The following is a 20,125-nucleotide window of genomic DNA, read 5'->3' as shown; positions in this document are numbered from 1 at the left end:
CGCATCTTCTGCTCGGTGATCCGGGCAAGGGGCTCGGCTTCTACCCACTTAGTGAAGTAGTCGATGGAGACGACCAGGAACTTCCTTTGCCCGGTGGCCAGTGAAAATGGCCTGAGAATGTCAATTCCCCACTGGGCAAAAGGCCAAGGGGAGCTGATAGAAGTCAAAGGAGCCGAGGGCCGGCGTTGAACATTGGCGTTCCTTTGGCACCGGTCACATCTTTGGACAAAGTCCATAGCATCCTTCTGGAGTGTCGGCCAATAATATCCTTGGCGCAGAATTTTGTGGGCCAGTGCTCGCCCTCCTAGATGGTTTCCGCAGATTCCTTCGTGGACTTCGCGCATGGCATAATCAGCCTCCGTTGGGCGGAGGCATCTGAGGAGGGGAGAGGTGAAGGACCTCCGATAGAGCTTTCCCTCGTACAGTATGTACCGAGTGGCGAGGCGCTTGATTCGGCGAGCCTCTTGTTCATCAGTGGGGAGGACTTCATCTTGCAGGTAGCTGATGAGCTCGTCCATCCAGCTTGGCTCGAACTCGGTGCAGAGGGTCTGCTCGGGCTCGTCTGTACTGGGCTTTTGGAGATATTCCAGTACCGCCTCTTTGGGAAGCTCGCTCATGCGAGAGGACGCCAGCTTTGATAGCTGGTCGGCCCTAAGATTCTCCGACCTGGCAACATGTTGAATGTGAAAAGAGTCCAAGGTCGAGGCGAGATCCCGTACCTTCTGAAGATACTTCTGCATGATCGGGTCTCTAGCTTCGAAGTCGCCCACAATTTGGTTGACGACGAGCTGAGAATCACTGAAGGCCTTCAAGTCCTTCACTCCTAGCTCCTTGGCGAGCTTGAGCCCGGCGACGAGTGCTTCGTACTCCGCCATGTTATTGGAAGCAGGAAACTCGAGGCGCAAGGCTTGCTCGGCGACCACCCCTTCTAGGCTGGTGAGGATGAGCCCTGCTCCGCTACCCCCCGAGTTTGAAGAGCCATCGGCATGCAGAGTCCATGTCAAACTCGGGGTCTGCTCCGTGGGTGGCTCGGGCTCGGGCTCGGGCTTGGCCTCATCTGGTATAGTGCACTCGACAATAAAGTCTGCGAGCGCTTGTGCTTTGATCGCCGGTCTGGGTCGGTACTTGATGTCGAATTCCCCGAGCTCAATGGCCCATTTGGTAATCCGGCCCGCGCGATCTGATTTCTGTAGGATCTGCTTGACCGGCTGGTCGGTCAGCACAGCCACTGTATGAGCTTGGAAGTAGGGTCGGAGCCTCCGAGCCGAGATGATCAAAGCATAGGCAGTCTTCTCAAGCTTGGAGTATCGGGTCTCGGCGTCCCTCAAGACCCGGCTGGTATAATATACTGGCTTCTGGAGTTTGCCCTCCTCTCGGACCAGGACCGAGCTTACTGCAACAGGGGAGACAGCTAAATATAAGTAGAGGATCTCACCCTGTTGAGGCTTTGTGAGCAGGGGAGGGGAAGCCAGGAGATGCTTGAGCTCCTCAAAAGATTGCTGGCACTCGTCCGACCACTAAAAGTTCTTTGGCTTCTTGAGGGCTGCAAAAAATGGAAGGCAGCGTTCGGCCGAACGGGAGATGAATCTCCCGAGAGCTGCGACTCGGCCTGTGAGCCGTTGTACCTCCTTGACCGTCCTAGGAGGCGTCATCTCTTGGAGGGCTCGGATCTTCTCTGGATTGGCCTCAATTCCTCGTTGTGTAATGATGAAGCCGAGGAATTTGCCGGAGGTGACCCCGAATGCACATTTAGCTGGGTTGAGCTTCATCTGGTACTTTCGGAGTGTGGAGAATGCTTCATTGAGGTCGACTATGTGGTCTTGCGCCACCTTGCTTTTCACCAGCATGTCATCCACGTAGACCTCCATGTTTCGGCCTATTTGGTCTTTGAAGATCCGGCTGACCAGTCTTTGATAAGTTGCCCCGGCATTTTTTAAGCCGAATGGCATCACCTTGTAGCAGTAGGTTCCCCCGTCGGTGATGAAGGCTGTCTTTTCCTCATCTTCTGGCGCCATGCGGATCTGGTTGTATCCGGAAAAGGCGTCCATGAATGCCAGCAGCTCGTGACCCGAGGTGGAGTCCACGAGCTGGTCGATGCTGGGAAGTGGGAAGCTGTCCTTCGGGCAGGCTTTATTCAGGTCGGTGTAGTCCACGCACATACGCCACTTCCCGTTGGCTTTTTTGACGAGGACCACATTGGCGAGCCACTCCGGGTAGGCTATCTCCCGGATGAAGCCGGCCTTAAGGAGTTTGCTGACCTCCTCGGCTGCTGCTTGCTGTCGTTCAGGGGCGGCGCCTCGCTTCTTCTGCCGCACGGGCTTGCTGGTTGGCTTTACTTGGAGCTGGTGGACCATGATCTCGGGATCTATCCCCGGCATGTCCGCAGGCGACCATGCGAAAACATCCGTGTTGTCTCGCAGGAAGTTGACGAGGCGACCCCTCTCGTGCTCGTCGAGGCCGGAGCCGACCTGCACGGTTAGCTCGGAAAAGTTCTCTCGTAAGGGAACTTGGATCAGTAACTCACCAGGCTCTACCCGCTCTTTCTGGGGGTTGACCCGTGCCTCCATAACTTCAGTTGAGGGCTGGTCAGTTGTTGGGGCAGGCACCTCGGCTGATCGTCTTGCCTCGTGGGTCGTCAGGTAGCATCGCCTTGCCACCATTTGGTCCCCTCGAACTTCGCCGACTCCCTGGCTGGTGGAGAATCGCATAAGCAAGTGGCGAGTTGAGACCACCGCTCGGAGGGCGTTGAGGCCTGGCCTTCCGAGGATGGCATTGTAGACCGAGGGAAGGCGTATCACGAGGAAGCTCATCCCCACAGTACTTTCGCGGGGGGCGAGCCCGGCTGTGACCAGAAGGTCGATCTCGCCCTCTACTGGGACTGAATCCCCAGTAAATCCAATCAACGGAGCATTCATCCTCCGGAGCTGTTCTTTGGTCATCCCCATTTTACAATATGCACCAAAGTACAAAACATTCGCCGAGCTTCCATTATCAACTAAGATGCGTTTTACATCGAATCTATTTATGATCATGGAGATGACCACGGCATCATCGTGGGGAGTTTCGACTCCCTCTAGGTCATCATCTGAAAAGGAGATGGCTTCAGAGGCGCGCAGGCGCTTTGAGGAGGTTTCTTCCTCCGAAGCTTCTCCAGCCGAGGCCCTGCCTTGGATAGTGTTGATGACGCCGGCGATGGGCCTGTTGGCATTTGAACCTTCAGGCTGTGCTGCTCCTTCGGCTGGCTTCTTCCCTTCACGCCGGCCTTGTACGAACCGATTGAGCACCCCTCGGCGGATGAGTGCCTCGATCTCGTTTCGGAGCTGGTAACACTCCTCGGTATCATGGCCGTGATCCCGGTGGAAACGGCAATACTTCCGGGGATCACGCCGGATTCTGGTGTCTGGCTTCGGAGGTGGGAGCCGGATGTGATCCCGACTCTCAATCTCCATGAGGATTTCAGCCCGAGGAGCGTTGAGGGGAGTGTATCTTTCATACCTCCCTTCGGGTGCGCCGGCCCGCAGTGGGAACCTCGGGCGGAGTGGCGACTTCTGCTGTGGCGGTCCCCTCAACCGGGGTGGACTCTTTGGGCGGGGCGGATTCTTAGCTCGTCGCGGAGACGGGCTTCTGGGCTGGCCGCGCTCCTCGCGGCGTCTCTTCTTGGAGTTCTGCTCGGTCTCGCCTCGCCTAACTGCCACGGCCTCTTCCGCCTTGGCGTACTTCCGTGCCCGGGCGAACATTTCGGTGAGGTCCGCGGGGAAATTCTTCTCAATCGAGAAGAGGAATCTGTAGGACCGGGCTCCAGCCTTCAGTGCTGACATGGCGATGGACTGGTCAAGCTCCCGGACCTCCCATGTTGCGGCGGTGAACCGGTCCAAGTACTCCTTAAAGGATTCTCCCTCCTTTTGTTTGATATCGAGGAGGGAGTCGGATGTCCGCCGCTGGGGCTGGCTGGCGGCGAAATTGCCAGCAAACTGTCTGCCGAGCTGCTCAAAGGAGGAGACAGTACTCGGCTTCAGCCCGGTGAACCAAAGCCGGGCTGGTCCTCGGAGTGTCGCCGGAAAAGCTTGGCACATCATGGTCTTCGAGGCTCCTTGTAGGGCCATTAAGACCCGGTAACTCTCCAGGTGGTCAAGGGGATCAGCCTTGCCATTGTAGGGCTCCACCTGGGGCATCTTGAACCGTAGCGGAACCGGTTCATCTTCAATCTCCGGGGAGAAGGGCGACTTCGTAGTAAACTCAAAGTCGCCATCGCGCCCCAATTTCCTGCCATGGAGTGCCTGGATTTGGCGCTCCAGCTTCTCGACCTTCCGGTCGAGTTCATCGTTCTGGAAGATCGCCGCAGCGGTTTGTTGGGGTGCTGGTTGCCCTGGAACCGACTCAGCTTCTGAAGGTTGTGGCCAGCCTCCATGGCCTCTGACGGGGTGCTCTCTCCAGAGGGAGGCCTGGACTTGAGAGTCCTGACCTCGAAGGGGAAGTCCGCTTGTAGGAGGCCCCGGTTGGATTGGAGCCGGAGGAGGCGGTGCCGTTGGGATGCCCCTGGGTTGCAGGCTTTGGACAGCGGTGGCCAAGGCCTGCACCTGTTGCACCAGGGCATCAAATTGCTCCGGCCGAACTTGAGGAGCTGATTCGGCCGGAGGTGGTGAGTTCCGAACGGAACATTCTGGACTTGGTGGAGGACGTCGAGAGGCGTTAGAAGCCCCTTTGCTCCTTAGCTTCATGGCAGCGAACTCGGGCCCTTCCTCTAGCGCCAACTGTTGCTGGAAATTGGACCCGGGGGCCGCCGCGAAGCCGGGGAAGGAGGGGCTCCGCCGCAGGGACGGTGGATGACTGTGCGCCGGCTACTGGCGTTCTCCTGTAGGGTGGAGCTCCGTCGCAGGAGCGGTGGTCGATGGCGTGCCGGCGGGTGGCGTCCTCCTGGGGGGCGTAAGTCCTGCAAGAAAGCCGGTGGCCGGGCTCTCCGGCGCCGGCCCTCCGATGCTTAAGTCAGAGGGGGCAGATATGTGGAGAGAGCAAGGGAGAGAGTATGTGTAGAAGACAGAGAGAATATTTGGATAAGATGAAGAGGATTATGTCCTCAATTGTGTCTGTGTTGTTTTCTCTTATCCCGGTCCGGTCCGGTCCCGGGTTTCGGGTTTTTCCTCCCCCTCCCTTTTCCCCCCAGGTTTTCTTTTATAGGAGGATTTTTGTTACCTGGGAGGTGACAGGAGGTTTGTCCTGTTTTGTAATAATTGGGCACGATTTGACCCATTAATGGCGTGGTGGAAAATAAGGCCGAATCAGACCGGAACCAGAGAGTTGTCACGGTCGATCGGACCTATTGGAGTGGTTGAACCGCCGGCCGTGGTAGGCCTGGGGTCCGTGGATGGTAAGTGCATTTATTACCGAGTGAACCGGCGGTCAGGGAGAGCCATACGCTTTGATGGTTCAGTGATCCGGAGATCGCCTTGAGCCGTGTTCATTAAATGACTGAGTGCATCGGAGACTTGAGGGGGTCTCATGCATTAATGGCAGGTCGTGCCGAATACCTGCGGAGATCTTATGCCTTGATGGCTTGGAGATAGCGGCAGGTTGTAGTGGAGTTGTCAGGTCCCTCAGGCTTAGAGGGTTAGGCGGAAGTTGAACATTTGGTCCAAGGCAATCGGCTCGGCAGGGATGCCGAGCCGAGCTGGTCGCCCAATGGGGCGCCCTGTGGCGGGGTCGCTTCATAGTACTTCTGCTCGGCGCCCTTTGGGCGAGCGTCTTTACTTACGCTCTTTGGTTGGTTTCCTGGTCGGCGCTTTTTAGGCGAGCGCTTTCTCTGGTCGGCGTCCTCTGGTCGACTTTTTCTAGCCGAGCATCCCTACTTGGTCATTTTGGTTGGGCGCCTCTTCTTGGCGCTCTCTCTGGTCGGTGCTCTCTAGCCGAGCACCCTGCTGGTCGGCACTCAAAGGTCGAGCGCCTTTCTGGCCGGCGCCCTTTGGCCGAGCGCCTTTCTGGTCGGCACCCTTTGGCCGAGCGCCTCCGTGGCGGTATGACTTGGGGTTTTTCCCCCAACAGAAGGATTTTAGCTGTTCGATAATGTCATCAGCAGAATTATTTTTCTTTTTTTTATTAAAAAAAACACTTTTTTCTTACGAGACACCAAAGTGACATGACTGATACCGCCAACCTCTGCTGAAAGTTTTCTTGATTTTTTTTTAAAAACCTTCAATGGAACCGAGCGAAAACAAGAGAGCCAGGATAACCCCCAACGAATAAACAAGCTACGAAGTGAGACCATGAGATGGTGAATTGGCACCGGTAGAACAGATGAAATCCTGTTTTTTATTTCAAAATGCATAAAATAAAGGTTAGAAAAAAAAAGGCGAGTTTCACAATAATTGTCCTTGCTTACACCAAATGTCCTTGATTAGCTAACATGCATCAAAATTGTGCATGCAATATGTGGCAAATGTAATATCATTCCAAAATTATGCATGTAATATGTGGTAGCTATGATATCATACAAAAATTGTGCGTGCAATATATAGTAACTATGATATCCAATATCATATATACTATAATAGGCGAGATTGTGCATAATTCTAAATTGTAATACATAATATTATTATTTGCGTCATAACTACAAAAATATCAAATTTGATTATCGATAGCAAACAATTAATACAATGATACCTTCAGCTAGGTGTGGCCAAAACTCGCTTCCCTTGATAACCCAGCCCAGATCAATAATTTGATCCAATTCGCATGGAGTTTCTTCTATATGTTTCGATTTGAGCTAGGGAAATGTCTAAATTTTCCATCATGTTTTAGATAATTTATGACACTAAAAATTCTTGACTCAGATGAACCAAAACCACTTAGAATCAAATTGGCTTGACCAACTAGGTTGTCTAAGATCAGCTGGTACTCAATTTATTATTGGTTGTGTAATTTTTTTTGTGCAAGCACCAGGAGTTGATATGGATCAAAGTGAGCAAGTTGAGTTGGATGGGCGGGTCAAGCAAAGATGGGATAGATTCCACAAATGAGTTCCATGGACTCCCTTAGAGGAGCCATGGAACTCATTTAGATGATAATACTGCTTCGTGTACTGTCATTTTGTGTTTTGGACTTCTCACCTCACCTCACCTCCCTAAGTCAAAATCACTTTGTTCTTTCAAGAGAATGTAACGGTCGAGTCTTGAGCTAATGATATACGGGGAGTGTCCCCATATTCTGCACAAAAATAAATAAATAAATAAATAAATAAATAAATAAATAAAATGGATTGGATTGGATCATGCAAAAATTTGTCAAGTCTTGGGAGTGGACCAAAGTCATAGACAGCAAAAGCCAAAAAAACAGGTCTTGCCAAATTCAGTTCGAGAGTGCTTATTGCAGTTACTTTCTTTCTTCTTCTTTTTTTTGCTTAAACAAAAGGGGTAGGGGGGGGGGGGGGAGGAAGGGACAAGCCCATCCCCGCGTAGCAGCCCCCACTGGGCCCCCGCCCCGCCAGGAGAATGTTCGATGCGGGCAGAAATGGCCGTGTGTTGGGCACCCCGACCGGTTTTACTCATACCCTCCCCACCCGTGGGCCCGGCTCAGCTACTCCTCTGAGCTCTGGCTCGAGTCCCACGTGTGAGTACGTCACACCCGGCACCACCCCGGCTACTAGCGGTTCAAGAGCGGTCCTACACCACAAGTCCAAGCAGTGGCCAAAGTAGTAAGCTCCGGTCCACAATTTAATCGTCGCCGCAGCGATTCGAACTTGGGACCTTTCTTTCTTCTTTCTCCCCTCCAGTCTAACATCTAAAGTTACGAATGTCACTCCCGAGAGATCAACCGCTACTATTTTTGGTAGACATTAATGCCTAACAGCCTAATCTAACCCATTGCAGTCATGGCTTATCTCTTTTCGTTACAGTTACGTTATCTATCTAAAAAGAGATTCGGCTATAATGATCGAATGAATTCAAAATTGGTACAATTGTGATGACCAGCACCTAGCCGACTGGATCACCTCCTACGATGTGCATTATTTGAAAGAGATCCTCTAAAAAAATCACGAGTCTGTTTCTTTTTCTTATTGTCATATTTTTTTTTTAATTTTATTGGTTGCACTCGTATTCGGCTAGTATAGGCTGCCGATATAAAATTTTTTTTATTTTCCCTCTAGGTTTTTTTTTCTTAGAAAAAGAGAAGAGGGGGTGAGGAAAACCTCACCCGCGTAGCAACTTCCACCGGGCCCTCTTTCCGCTGGAAAGTATTTGATGTGGATAGAATATTTTTTACTCATATTCTTTCCATCTGTGATAGAGCCCCACTAGCATGGCAACCCTATTTTCGTGTGAGTACGTTATACCAGCACCATCTAAAAAACGGCAGACTAGATAGCGACTTCATCGGACAAACCAGACAGGAGGCATCCTATCTCCGTATTTAATCGATGCCCATGCATTTCGAATTTGGGCACTTCAGTAAAATCAAAGCTCCGTTTCTGCTACCACTTCGGTGATTCTCCTTTGGTTCTAAACCGATGCAAACCACATCTAACAAAAAAAAAAAAAAAAAAGTGATATAACCGACAAAAATCATCTGGTGGTGCTGGTGGGCACGTATGTGGATTAAATTTCCGAACCAACGTAGGTGCACGTCACCCTTACCTGCCCCTCACGTGTACGTCCCAGACCACATACCCAACCGTCCAAGCGACCGGGGCTGCTGAATTGCTGATGCCTTCGTCCATCCTTTTCCCTATCGAATATCACCAAAATACCATCAGATTTCTCCTATTATAACAATTTTCCCCCATCCCCATCAAAGATATAAAAAATAGAAAAAAAATGATGGACCCAGCGGCTGCCAAGTGGCAATTTTGTGCGGATGCTGCCTGAAGAGAATATTTGTTATGATAGAAAATTATTAAGGTATATTCCCTGGTACCATCTTATTTCATACAAATTGTAATATATATATATATATATATATATATATATATATATATATATATTAAAAAATAAGATATATATATATATATATGCCTATTACATATACTTATGAGCAGTTGTCATATGTTTTATTCAACTTGAATTGTAAGTTTAAGCTCAAATTAGAGAGTTCGAATTCTCTCCTATGCATATTTTGTGCCGCATATATATATATATAGGCGGCAAACTACTCATTTTAGATTGTAAAAAAAAAAAAAAAATCACTCATATGAAATGTCTTACATGCCAAATATATCTAGTATTTCAAATATAGTAGGCTGTGAGATGAATTATTGAGATGAGTATGTATTGCCTATCCAAACATTCGCAGCTCTTTACAATACAAAATATGCTCCGAGGATAATGCCAACTCCAAATTGGAATATCTTGGTTTCGAATATGGTAGAACAATTTGGGTCTATCATGGAAAAATTCTAATTCTATTTTTAGAAAAATAGTCGGTAGTGGTTGCAAGCTAGATATTGAATATTTTCGGCTTTTCAGAGTTAGTACCACTTGATCAACAGAATAGGTTGGGCGTTGATTTGAATCCTAGGCCTGAAGTAAGTTTCCTAGCAAATAAAGTCAAGTTGGATCCAACCCGCTTGCTCTCCTTGCATGAATAAATGGTTCACATGGATCCCGAACTTCCATCTTATCCACCCCTTTCCTTCTGACAGGGTCTGGAAAAAGCTTGGATAAGTTGAAGAACTTCTAATATCAGCCACAGAACCTTTCATCCTCTGAAAAATCCATCAATTCAGATGTTGAAAGAAAATAAATGCTGCAAATAGATGATAGAGAATGCTTGCATCTAGGATACAGGTAGATAGATGCCTAAATACAAACACTATCTTGGAACTTTCCATCCATTCCATTCCAACCTTATCTTTACCCATCAATATGACTCTAAAATCTATTTTCTGCCATAAATATTTGTCATATTTGCAATATCTAAAATATTATCCGGCATACGCTTGTGCTTGTCTAATCTTCTTCCAAATATTTTCCATTCATTTATTTTTTGGTGGGTGAATCCGTAACTCCACGCCTAATATGGTGACTGGCTCAAGTAAACGGTCGGAAGGGCTCGCTCGTACGACGGATCTAGGTTTCCGTTTCGGGAACCAAAGCGGAAAAAAAAGGGAAGAGAACGGAAGGCGGACTGCGTGGATCCATTTCTCTTCCCTCACCCTATCTGTATATAAGTATACCCCCGCCGCCACCGATAACTCCGAGAAGAACAACCTTGTTGCCCTCCTCCTCTTCTGTCCGCCGCCGCCGCCGAGCTGCGGAAAGAGAAAGAAAGGAACCAAGAATAAGAAAATGGAGACTGTCGTTGTGTGATCCGTCCGATCTGATCGTTCGCTCGCTCGGTCGCTCGCTCGCGGACGATTCGACCGCCGCTGCCGCCATCGCCTGTGGGACTGGGATTTGGGAGGGTGCGTTCTTTTCCGCCTCTTGGGTCCGGGTTAGGGTTTGGTAGGGTCTGATGGCATCGGAGGATGTGAAGAGCACGAGCGAGTCCGCGGTTAAGACGATCGTGAATCTGGCGGAGGAAGCGAAGCTCGCCAGAGAGGGTGTCAGGGCTCCCGGGCACGCGATCCTCGGCATCTGCAAGTCGCTCGTGGCCGGCGGCGTCGCCGGTGGAGTGTGAGTTATTGAAAACTTCGCTTCTTCCAAATTTTCTTGGCAAACATTTCTCTTTTTCTTGATGATTTTTTTTTTTAATTTTCCCCCTATATTCGCATTTTTTTAGTAACAAGTTGTGGTGATTTATTTATTTATTTTTTAAGTTTGATTTTCGAGTTCTTTTCACTGCAAATTTTCATGATATGTATATATTCCTTATCGGTTCTAAATTTTTAATTTTTTTAGTTGCTTCCTTGTTTGGTATTAAACCCTAACCAAGCTCTTGATTCTCGTCTTTGGTCACTAGCATCGTGGCATTCTGATAGCTGCTTTAGGATAATAATTTGTTGCTGAGATGGTAAACGGCTATTGACTATATCAACAACTATGCTGGGGGACATGGACATCTCATAACTTGTGATATCGTAGCCTACTAGGTCAACCCTCTCTGTTCAGATTGTTAATGTTTCTGGAACAACTTAGATCATCATAAATTATTTATCTGGTGGTTGTATTTTATGCATACACGATATATAGGAACATGGGGAAAAATATGTTTCACAAGAATTGTTTGCTGAAGTTAAGAAACAGATGGATGATTCTTGATGGAGTTGTGTCAGAGCAGGTTTATGCCCTAGGTATATGAATGCATATACTAAGATGTACCAGTCTAGTATGACATCAGACTAGGTAAGGAATCATGGCTTTTTGAACACTGCAAGAGAAACAATGATCAAAGGAGAGGAGTGGCGATTCTCATTATTTGCTGAAGCTTGCTATGTTGGTGGCATGAAAGCCATTCATCTTTAGCTTTTTTTCTTTTTTTTTTCCCTGAAAAAGGGAGCTTTGGCACGCTTTTTATCATTTTTACGAGAAGCACACCTATAACTTTTGTTCCTCATGAAATTCCAAAACGTGCAATGCTGAGATATGAACAAGATGAAGTGTATATTGAAATTTGTGGAAACATTTGAAGTTAATTGTTTTTCTTTTATGAGTTTAAATTCTGTGGCAAATTAGACGTAAAATTACCCCAGATCCCTTGAATCTTTCCAAAAGTTATAATCTTGTAATGCAATGCATGTTGCTTTATTTGTACCAGCATCTAAAAGTACAATATGATAGTTGACATCCCAAATTATATGGTAATTTTGAACTTCTGCACCTTTTCCATGTAAACCGCTTTATATGGTTCCTCTGTTGGATGGTCAGCCGTCAAAAGTGGTTTGTCGGGAATATGTTCAGCAGGTCCAATTGGACTATTTTGCCGGTTTTGTACGGTCTGTGTCTGTTTTTGATCTTCATATGATCACATGATTTACTGACCTGTATTTTGCTACCATTTGTTCTCTGTTATCACCTTTGGCTTCTCATGCAATGATCCGGCAGACTAATTCTCCAAGTCTTTTGCATGAATGCATTCACCTATATGGTTCCTATATCCTTCCTCTAATGCAACAAGAAGGCAAATTTGTTAAAGCACAGATCCAAAACTTCCTTTTTCACTTAGAAGCCCTCACCATAGCATATTGATTAGGAATGACACTCTGTGCAGGAAATATACTTTGTCTTCATCTATTGATGTTGTCGTTTTCAGCATTCCGTTGACCTCTCCCATGATATTAAGTTTGAGAATCTAGAACCTATTGCCACTTAGTGACCTAAGTAAGCCTAGTGTTATAATTTGTCGTTTTGCATTAACATATATTTGGAATGTTGTTCCATATTAATAATGTTTTTCTGATAGCATGCTATTCCTTGCAAATTTCATTTTAGTGTGATGGGATTTGTGCAGGTCACGGACTGCTGTGGCTCCACTTGAGCGATTAAAAATCTTGCTTCAGGTACGTTTTTCTTTTCACTCTTTTCCTTTCTTTTCTTGGGTTTTTGACTACTGGTTGTTGTATATGGCATGTTCCTTCTTTCCTCCCAACTACTAAAATTGGTTCAGAAATTTTAATGTTAGCACATAGTCGATCATTAGTATTGCAGCATAATCTAATTTGGATTAAGCTCGAGTTCTTTGGCGTATTATTGCATGTCTCCTGAATGGGGTAGTTTGTTGAGTGTATCAGCTCAAACAATTTACATAATAATAAAGGATGGGAAGCTTTCTATGCGTGATGTTCCTGTTCTGGAGAATCTTGCTAGATTGTAATTTTAATGATGGCAATTTTTTCCCATAGACTAAGCCTTCTGTGTTTGTTTCCCTACCTGTCTCATAGGGAATAGAAGCTATATCAAATTATTAGTATATCTCCTCCTATTATGTCTAAAATTACAGAAATGCACTTGTGTACATTACATTAACAAAATGAATCATCCATTTTTTCATTTGCTGGTCATTATCTGGACTTGCTTTTAGAAATCTTTCTATATTTTGGTTGTGTATATTACATTAACAGAAGGAATAGTCTCTTTTTTTCCTTTGCTGGTAATTATCTGGACTTGCTTTTACAAATCCTTCTGTATTTTGGTCAAGATCCATCACGATATTCTGCCCCTTTTTTTCCAAGCTAAGATATACCTTTCAGTGTCATTGCAAGTATTTGAATGCAATAAAATGAATGAAACACTGGCCTTCGAGAAGATACTAAATTTATACAAATAAAAGCTTTTAATACCACAGGCTACTCATTATGAGTATGTTCTCTTTTGAACATTAAAGATGCTAACCTTTTATTCGCATTACATACTATAGAACCCCTTATAATTCTACTCCACATTAATTAGTTTAAGTCATGAAGCATGGTTGACCCAGGCAAGTCACTATGCTTTTGCCTAACACGAAAGACCTTGGCAGGAGAGCTGGTATTTAGGATTAAGATTTGATATTCAACGCAATATGTAGCTTGACTGTTTCTTTACTCCACATTTATGAAAGAGTAACAGAAGTGGTTGCAGTAGTTCTTTAGATAGATGAGCTTTAGTCATGATGGAACTGAACCTGGGGCCAGTCTTTAATCTCTTTACTCTTGTCGAAAATGAAGAAAATATTAAAATCAAGCACTGATATTATTATATTTTTGGAAGGACCGGTGTTAAAATAAGAAGATGAAATCAAGTTAAATTCTAAAATGAAATTGTGGAGGAAAGTTTATTACATATAAACATGGAGTATATGGACTTAAAATATATCTCTGTTGGACTAACATGTTTCAGTGGACTCTGGCTGTTTTGACAATTTGCAAAAAAAATCTTGCCATATCATCTGAACATCAAGATGGGCTTGAAGAAATTCTTTCTCATGCATACTCTTAATGTTCAATAGATCAATTTGCTCTTTAATGTTCAAGAGAAGCCTTTTGTGTTCTGTTTTTTAAATACTTTATAAAATGTGTTAACTAATCACTTTAATATTTCCTTGCATATGCATATATAATTGCATATGGACACAAAACTATGTGAAAACCATGGTTTCTGAAATATCGATTAAGGAGTATGCAAGACAAAGGTGGTTTTGATAATTGGTCTTCATATAGATGCTCGATAAGGTGAGTGCTAAAAGATTTTCTGTTGTTGAGATTCAAAAGCAAGTCACTCTAGGTGGGACATCGAGGAATTGGCAATTTTTTGCCTTGGAAACTTAGCTGTTAATTTCTAACAAACTAATTTTTCTTTATGCTTGATGTTGTTTTGATTTGCGAAATATTGATTTAGGAGTATATAAGACAAAGGTGGTCGTAATAATTTGTCTTCATTACAGATGCTTGATGGAGGTGAGTACTAAAAGATTTGCTGTTGTATGAGATTCCAAAGCAAGTGACTCTAGGTGGGACATCAAGGAATTGGCAAAAAATTTCCTTGAAAGCTTAGCAGTTAATTTTTAACAAACTATTTTGCCTTCTTTTATGGTCAACGTTGTTTTGATCCTTGACATCAATATCATTTAGAGAAGTTGAGAGATGGATTGAACTTACAAAATTGCGTTAAAATAGTTGGTTATATAAGACTTGATTAGTTACTGTCCCTTATTTCCTATTCGGAAGCAAGGAAGTACTGTGCATAAAAGAAATCTGTTCCATGATGATGAATAGTTGTTGGGAAATTAAGTAGGCTAGAGTAACTTCTTGTGACATTGAAGTCCTTGAGATATGTTTCAGATCAAGGTTCGCCGTAATGGTACTGAACCCCGTACCGGTACCGCACTAGTATAGACATACCGAGTGTCGGTACGGTATGGTATGCGGTATGTCAGGCGTACCGACATTGACATACCGATACCGGTACCCATCGGTATGGGTACGGTACCGACCGGTACAACATACCATATTTTAGATAGTATTATTCTATTAATGGGAAATCACACAACTTATTGAGTGTCAGATATACATAATTACTATATAAAAATATCAAATAAAGACAATGTTTTACAAGTACATATTTTCTTTTGCTGTCGAAAATCTTCATATAATCGAACATTTAAAAGGCCTTGATATTTGTGTATGATATGGTCCTAGGCTCCTAGCAAAATTCTTTTATTCAAGGCTAAGCACGTTACATGGTGCTAGAGGGTTAAGCCACACAAACACATCATGCATGCATGATATATTCATATGTTGTTTTTTTAATTGGAAAGAGTATTTTATTGTGATGAAGAATTTATTGAGACAGTATGGGCATGTACAATGATGATCTAAAGTGGCAAGTAGTGGTACTTTAATCTTTGTTGAAGAATGTAGGAACAGGATGGAAAAACCTAAGGTGATATTGATGGAAGATGTGGTAAAGGATATGGAAAGGATTGAATAACATCTAAGGTAGCCAAAATTGGAATTTTTGAAGAATAAGGATTTATAGAGCCAGTGTGAAATACTTGGGGTGGATTGCTAGGATTTTGGCTGGAGTATATGAATATCTTGTGACAATGACATGTCATTTTGGCCTTTGTATTTGCAGTATTAATCATTTTAACTGTGTGGTATTGCTGGCAAAATGCAGGTCCAAAACCCTCACAATATAAAGTATAATGGAACGATTCAAGGCCTTAAGTATATATGGAGAACTGAAGGTGTTCGAGGACTATTCAAAGGCAATGGTACTAACTGTGCACGTATTGTCCCAAACTCGGCAGTCAAGTTCTTTAGCTATGAGCAAGCATCCAGGTATGATTGTGAAACACACCATCTCATTTTTGTATTAGCTAGATGAAAGTAATGCATGCTTTTATAAGCTTAAATTATTTCGAGGTACTGCTACATTGCTGTTTTGACTTCTATGTCTACTCTTGTTTCATGTTGTCTATCCTTTTGTGTTCTCTAGCATGGCAGACTGGCAGAGCACTGAAATCATGTAGTACAAATGCTTGAAATGCACTTAATGTTATGCTTCTCCTACATACAGTTGTTTGTTATCCTTAGATAAAGTTCAAATGGAGATTTGGGATAAATCTTGCTGCAGTCGAAGTTAAAGCATGGATCCCATGTCCTAGGTTTCTTGATTGGAATTAATAAGCAAAATCCTGGGACAAATGCAATGTAGACAGCAAGGCAACTAATTTCTTGACATTGTTGACGCATGATTACTCTTAGTTTGTGCGACAAATATGATGTACTATCTCTTAGTTGACACATGATTACTCTTAGTTTCTCGCTTTACCCCAGAGATAACAGCTCCTTTTACAGCATTAACAGCTAGATTATTGTATATGTGTGACTGTATGTGCAATACAAATTTCCCATGCATTGTTTATGGTCAAATTTTGCTAGAAGATGGAAGAAATGATTTTGTACATGGACATGCATGTGCAGAAGTTGTATGCTTCAGAACTCATGTGCTGGCTATGCATGCTTGTTAAAAGTTGATCTGGTCATTAAACAAGACACAATCTAATGAGTTCATATACAAGTATGGAATCCATTTGGTATTTATTAAGTAGTAAATTTATAAGATATATAAGACCAATTTATTTTCTTCCTCTTTCTTGCTAATATTTGAATTTTTTTGCAGTGGAATTTTGTGGCTTTACCGACGGCAATCAGGCAATGGTATGACCATCCTTTTCTTTCTAGGACCTTTTTAACATTATGCAGGCCATATTTTGTGAGGTTGTCAATGATTTATTAGCTAATATCATGTTACATTGCTTGTTTGTTTTGCAAACCTTCACTAATCCTGATATTTGAATGTTTATGCAAGACATGCCCCTTGCTCTAGCATGGCACATGTATCTATGCACATAAGCATGTAGACAAAGGCATGATCTTGTATGTCGAAGTTTTGGATCAATATTTACAGATATATAAATAATGGAAAACCAAGCTGTATTTAATAATTCTAAACACTTTATATTAATCTCTTCTTCCTTACAAAAAAAAAAGATAATGGCCACTTAAAGAAGTTCCAAACTTTTAGGTTTTTCTTTTTCTTTTTTCAGTTCTATGCATTCATCAGTGCTAGTTACAATTTTAATGGTGGTTAAGAACATTTTGACACTGTTCTATAGAAGGAATTAATGCTTTACTTTGCATTGGGTTTCTAGTTGCTGTAATTTGTTACACTTATGATATTTTGTGAAGTTGAAGTCTCAAATGATTGTATTCCTGCTGATATTTGTAATAATGGTCTAATGCCGATATTTGTAATCGCCCAATGCCGATATTTGTAATCGCCCAATGCCGATATTTGGAATCGCCTAATGCTTTGATTTGAGTACTATATTGATTAAAATTTGACACAACATTGTTGTTCTGGTGTATTATAGCACCACATACATGCTAAAGCAGCAGACAACTTGTCTTTTCATGTGATTTTCTTGTGTACAAATTAAATTCTTTTGGTGATAGTAAAGGAAGAGCTAGATCAGTAATATGTCAAATATTTGAACATGAGACTAAGTTTTGAGATATTTAAATGAACTTGCTGATTTTGTCTTAAATTTTTTAGTTTCTTTTTTGTCAGTAGTATGCACTCATTGAATTGTCAAACTGTTTCATTTTTAACTTATGCAGAAGATGCTCAACTCACTCCTGTATTGCGCCTTGGAGCTGGAGCATGTGCTGGAATCATTGCTATGTCTGCTACTTATCCTATGGACATGGTCCGGGGCAGGATAACTGTGCAGGTGCTGCTTCAGGTTTCCTCTAGTGAATTATTGTCATTAATTGTAACTCAAATAATTTGGTGCACTGCCTTTGGATCTGTGTGGTGAAAGTGTTGGGTCGTTTCTTGTTTTTCATTCCTCGCATTAATTCTTTCCTTTTCTATTTCTTTTTTGTTTCCCCCTGCAGACTGAAAAGTCCCCTTACCAATACAGAGGAATGTTTCATGCGCTAGGTACGGTCTATCGAGAGGAAGGCTTTCGTGCTCTGTACAGAGGCTGGCTTCCATCAGTAATAGGAGTGGTAGGTTCTCTCTCGACTACAGGGTCAAGAATCCTATTTCATCCATAGTTGAACTGCCAAAATTAATGGTTGGGTCTTAATGCAGTGTTGATATCATATTGGAAAACTTTTTTACAATGACTTACAGGTGTCCTGTTTTACATGTCTGGTATTTTATGCAAAAAACTGATATTTCTTCATGCCTCTGTCGGTAAAATTTAGTGGATGACTAGTTTTTTTTTTTTTTTTGTCTTACTTTTAGTAAATTGTTGTTTAAAAACTCCATTAGTAAAATATTCGATTTTAGCCATCCTATATGTATTTGACACAAATAAAAGCAAAATGCAGTCAACTTTACACTGTTAACATTTCCATGGAACATTCATATAATCATAGTTCAATAATGTGCTTGTTCTGCTGAAAAGTAAATGTTGCCTCATTAATTTCAAAAGGATTTAGTTTGATTGAATCCATATTTATAGTTGTCCCATTGATGCATTTAAATCTAACACCAAGGTCCCTCTCCAACCCTCCCCTCCCCTCTCTCTCTCATGATTCCCCCTCCCCCCTCTCCCTCCTTCCTTCCCTCCCTCCCTAGCCCCCTTCCCTGAAACTCTCTATCCCCCTACCCTACGTCCCTGACCTCCTCTCCCTTCTGAAACCCACTCTCTATCCCCCTACCCTAAGTCTCCGACCTCCTCCCACACCCCCACCCTCCTAAAAAAAAGAAAAATAAAACACACAGACACACTAATGTATGCACAAATCAGTGCATGTTTGCACAAACTTATATAAGATGTTAATCTATACACAAATTACACGCTTATATAGGTTCTTCTGGATGCTTAGACACCCATGTCATGTCTCTTAGCATTAATTTTTGTGTTTTTTGGAACTCAAATATTGTTTTTACTTGCAGATCCCATATGTGGGCCTCAACTTTGCTGTCTATGAATCCTTAAAAGATTGGTTAATCAAATCCAGGCCATTGGGTCTCATTGAAGACTCAGAGCTGAGTGTGGTGACAAAGCTTGCTTGCGGTGCTGTTGCTGGAACTGTTGGCCAGACTGTTGCCTACCCTCTTGATGTCATTCGTAGAAGAATGCAGATGGTGGGTTGGAACCATGCTGCTTCTGTTCTGACAGGCGAAGGAAGAAGCAAAGCACCATTGGAGTATAGTGGAATGGTTGATGCATTCAGGAAAACTGTGCATAATGAAGGCTTCGGGGCATTATACAAGGGCCTTGTTCCCAATTCAGTAAAGGTTAGTGTTTACAGAATCAGCTTAACAAAAGTTATCAGGTTGCCATCAAACCATGAGTCTCCTTGTTTAAAGAATCACACATTACATTTAAAGTATGTTTAAGTATAAATCTATTATACTTTGTTTCAGGTGGTGCCGTCCATTGCGATTGCATTTGTAACATATGAGGTTGTGAAGGATATTCTTGGAGTAGATATGAGACTATCAGATTGAAGCAAGAAAAATGGGGTCCAACACTCCAACTGCTATTTTGTAGGTGCTTTGACTGCTTTTTTTTTCTAGGTGGATGGTAGAAGATAGGAAAGCTGTTCAGTATTAAGGCCTCAATCCGTGTTGATATCCAACCAGTATTTCAGTACCTGTTGCCGGACATCTAGATTTCATCTCATCAACTTGAAGAATAAATTGGCTGTATGGCAGGGAGAGAATATGTGTAGCTTCCATGATATCCATTCACTCTATATTGAGATTGTTATGTCTGCTGTTTCGCTTCTCTGCTTGTCCATGTAGTATGGGCCATCTAGTTTTTTCTTTAATCCAGATGACAGCCATAGGTGTTCCCACCCTTAAATAAAAGCTACTATTATAATAAAAAATGCTGGTCTATTTATTTATTTATTTATTTTGTTAGAATCAATATGTAGTGTAAGCATGATGGTTCAAGAGGTATTTGCTTCCGTTTAATTCCCATTCTTAGTTTTTGGTCAGCGTATGAATTACCATGGTTGTAGTTGATATTTTTCTAATTTCTGCATGATTTTGATGTTCAGCCTCCTCTTAAAGACGTTAATTCCACTTTTCTTGTGGTTCTGGTAATTGACCATATGGCTGAAGTCTCGAGATCCTTTGGGATAGAGATTGTCCACCTCTCAATAAAAATATGTGGAGTTTTGAAGATTCTCGTGTGATGCATTAAAGTGCTTTCAGAAGTAACAGATGCAGATGAGCAAGAAAATACA

At 43.4% G+C, this 20,125-nt stretch overlaps 1 protein-coding gene across 2 annotated transcripts; it reads left to right on the top strand.

Moving 5' to 3' along the window:
- Positions 1–9,824: 9,824 nt before the first annotated feature.
- Positions 9,825–19,762, top strand: LOC103713472 (mitochondrial adenine nucleotide transporter ADNT1-like). 2 transcript variants are annotated; one of them, XM_008800414.6, is made up of 8 exons: positions 9,825–10,601; positions 12,376–12,424; positions 15,522–15,685; positions 16,530–16,567; positions 17,531–17,643; positions 17,810–17,923; positions 18,822–19,166; positions 19,296–19,762. In XM_008800414.6, the coding sequence occupies exons 1-8, from the start codon at positions 10,441–10,443 to the stop codon at positions 19,377–19,379; spliced, it is 1,068 nt and encodes a 355-aa protein (XP_008798636.1). In that variant the 5' UTR covers positions 9,825–10,440; the 3' UTR covers positions 19,380–19,762. The 2 variants fall into 2 exon arrangements, with proteins under 2 accessions (XP_008798636.1, XP_089782464.1); XM_089926338.1 differs by having other exon boundaries at positions 10,026–10,601; positions 17,531–17,655.
- Positions 19,763–20,125: the final 363 nt, after the last annotated feature.

Source organism: Phoenix dactylifera, chromosome 1, assembly GCF_051530095.1.
Source record: "Phoenix dactylifera cultivar Ajwa chromosome 1, Ajwa_hap1_PhDact_Kaust_v1.1, whole genome shotgun sequence".
Taxonomy (NCBI): Eukaryota; Viridiplantae; Streptophyta; class Magnoliopsida; order Arecales; family Arecaceae; genus Phoenix; species Phoenix dactylifera.
This window is presented reverse-complemented; position numbering and strand designations above follow the sequence as displayed.

Bases quoted from the DNA above. Each gene is read 5' to 3' on its own strand.
- LOC103713472 (XM_089926338.1), top strand. From the start codon at position 10,441: ATGGCATCGGAGGATGTGAAGAGCACGAGCGAGTCCGCGGTTAAGACG. The intron at 12,425-15,521 runs GTACGTTTTTCT...GGCAAAATGCAG, and splicing joins GATTAAAAATCTTGCTTCAG to GTCCAAAACCCTCACAATAT. The intron at 19,167-19,295 runs GTTAGTGTTTAC...ACTTTGTTTCAG, and splicing joins TTGTTCCCAATTCAGTAAAG to GTGGTGCCGTCCATTGCGAT.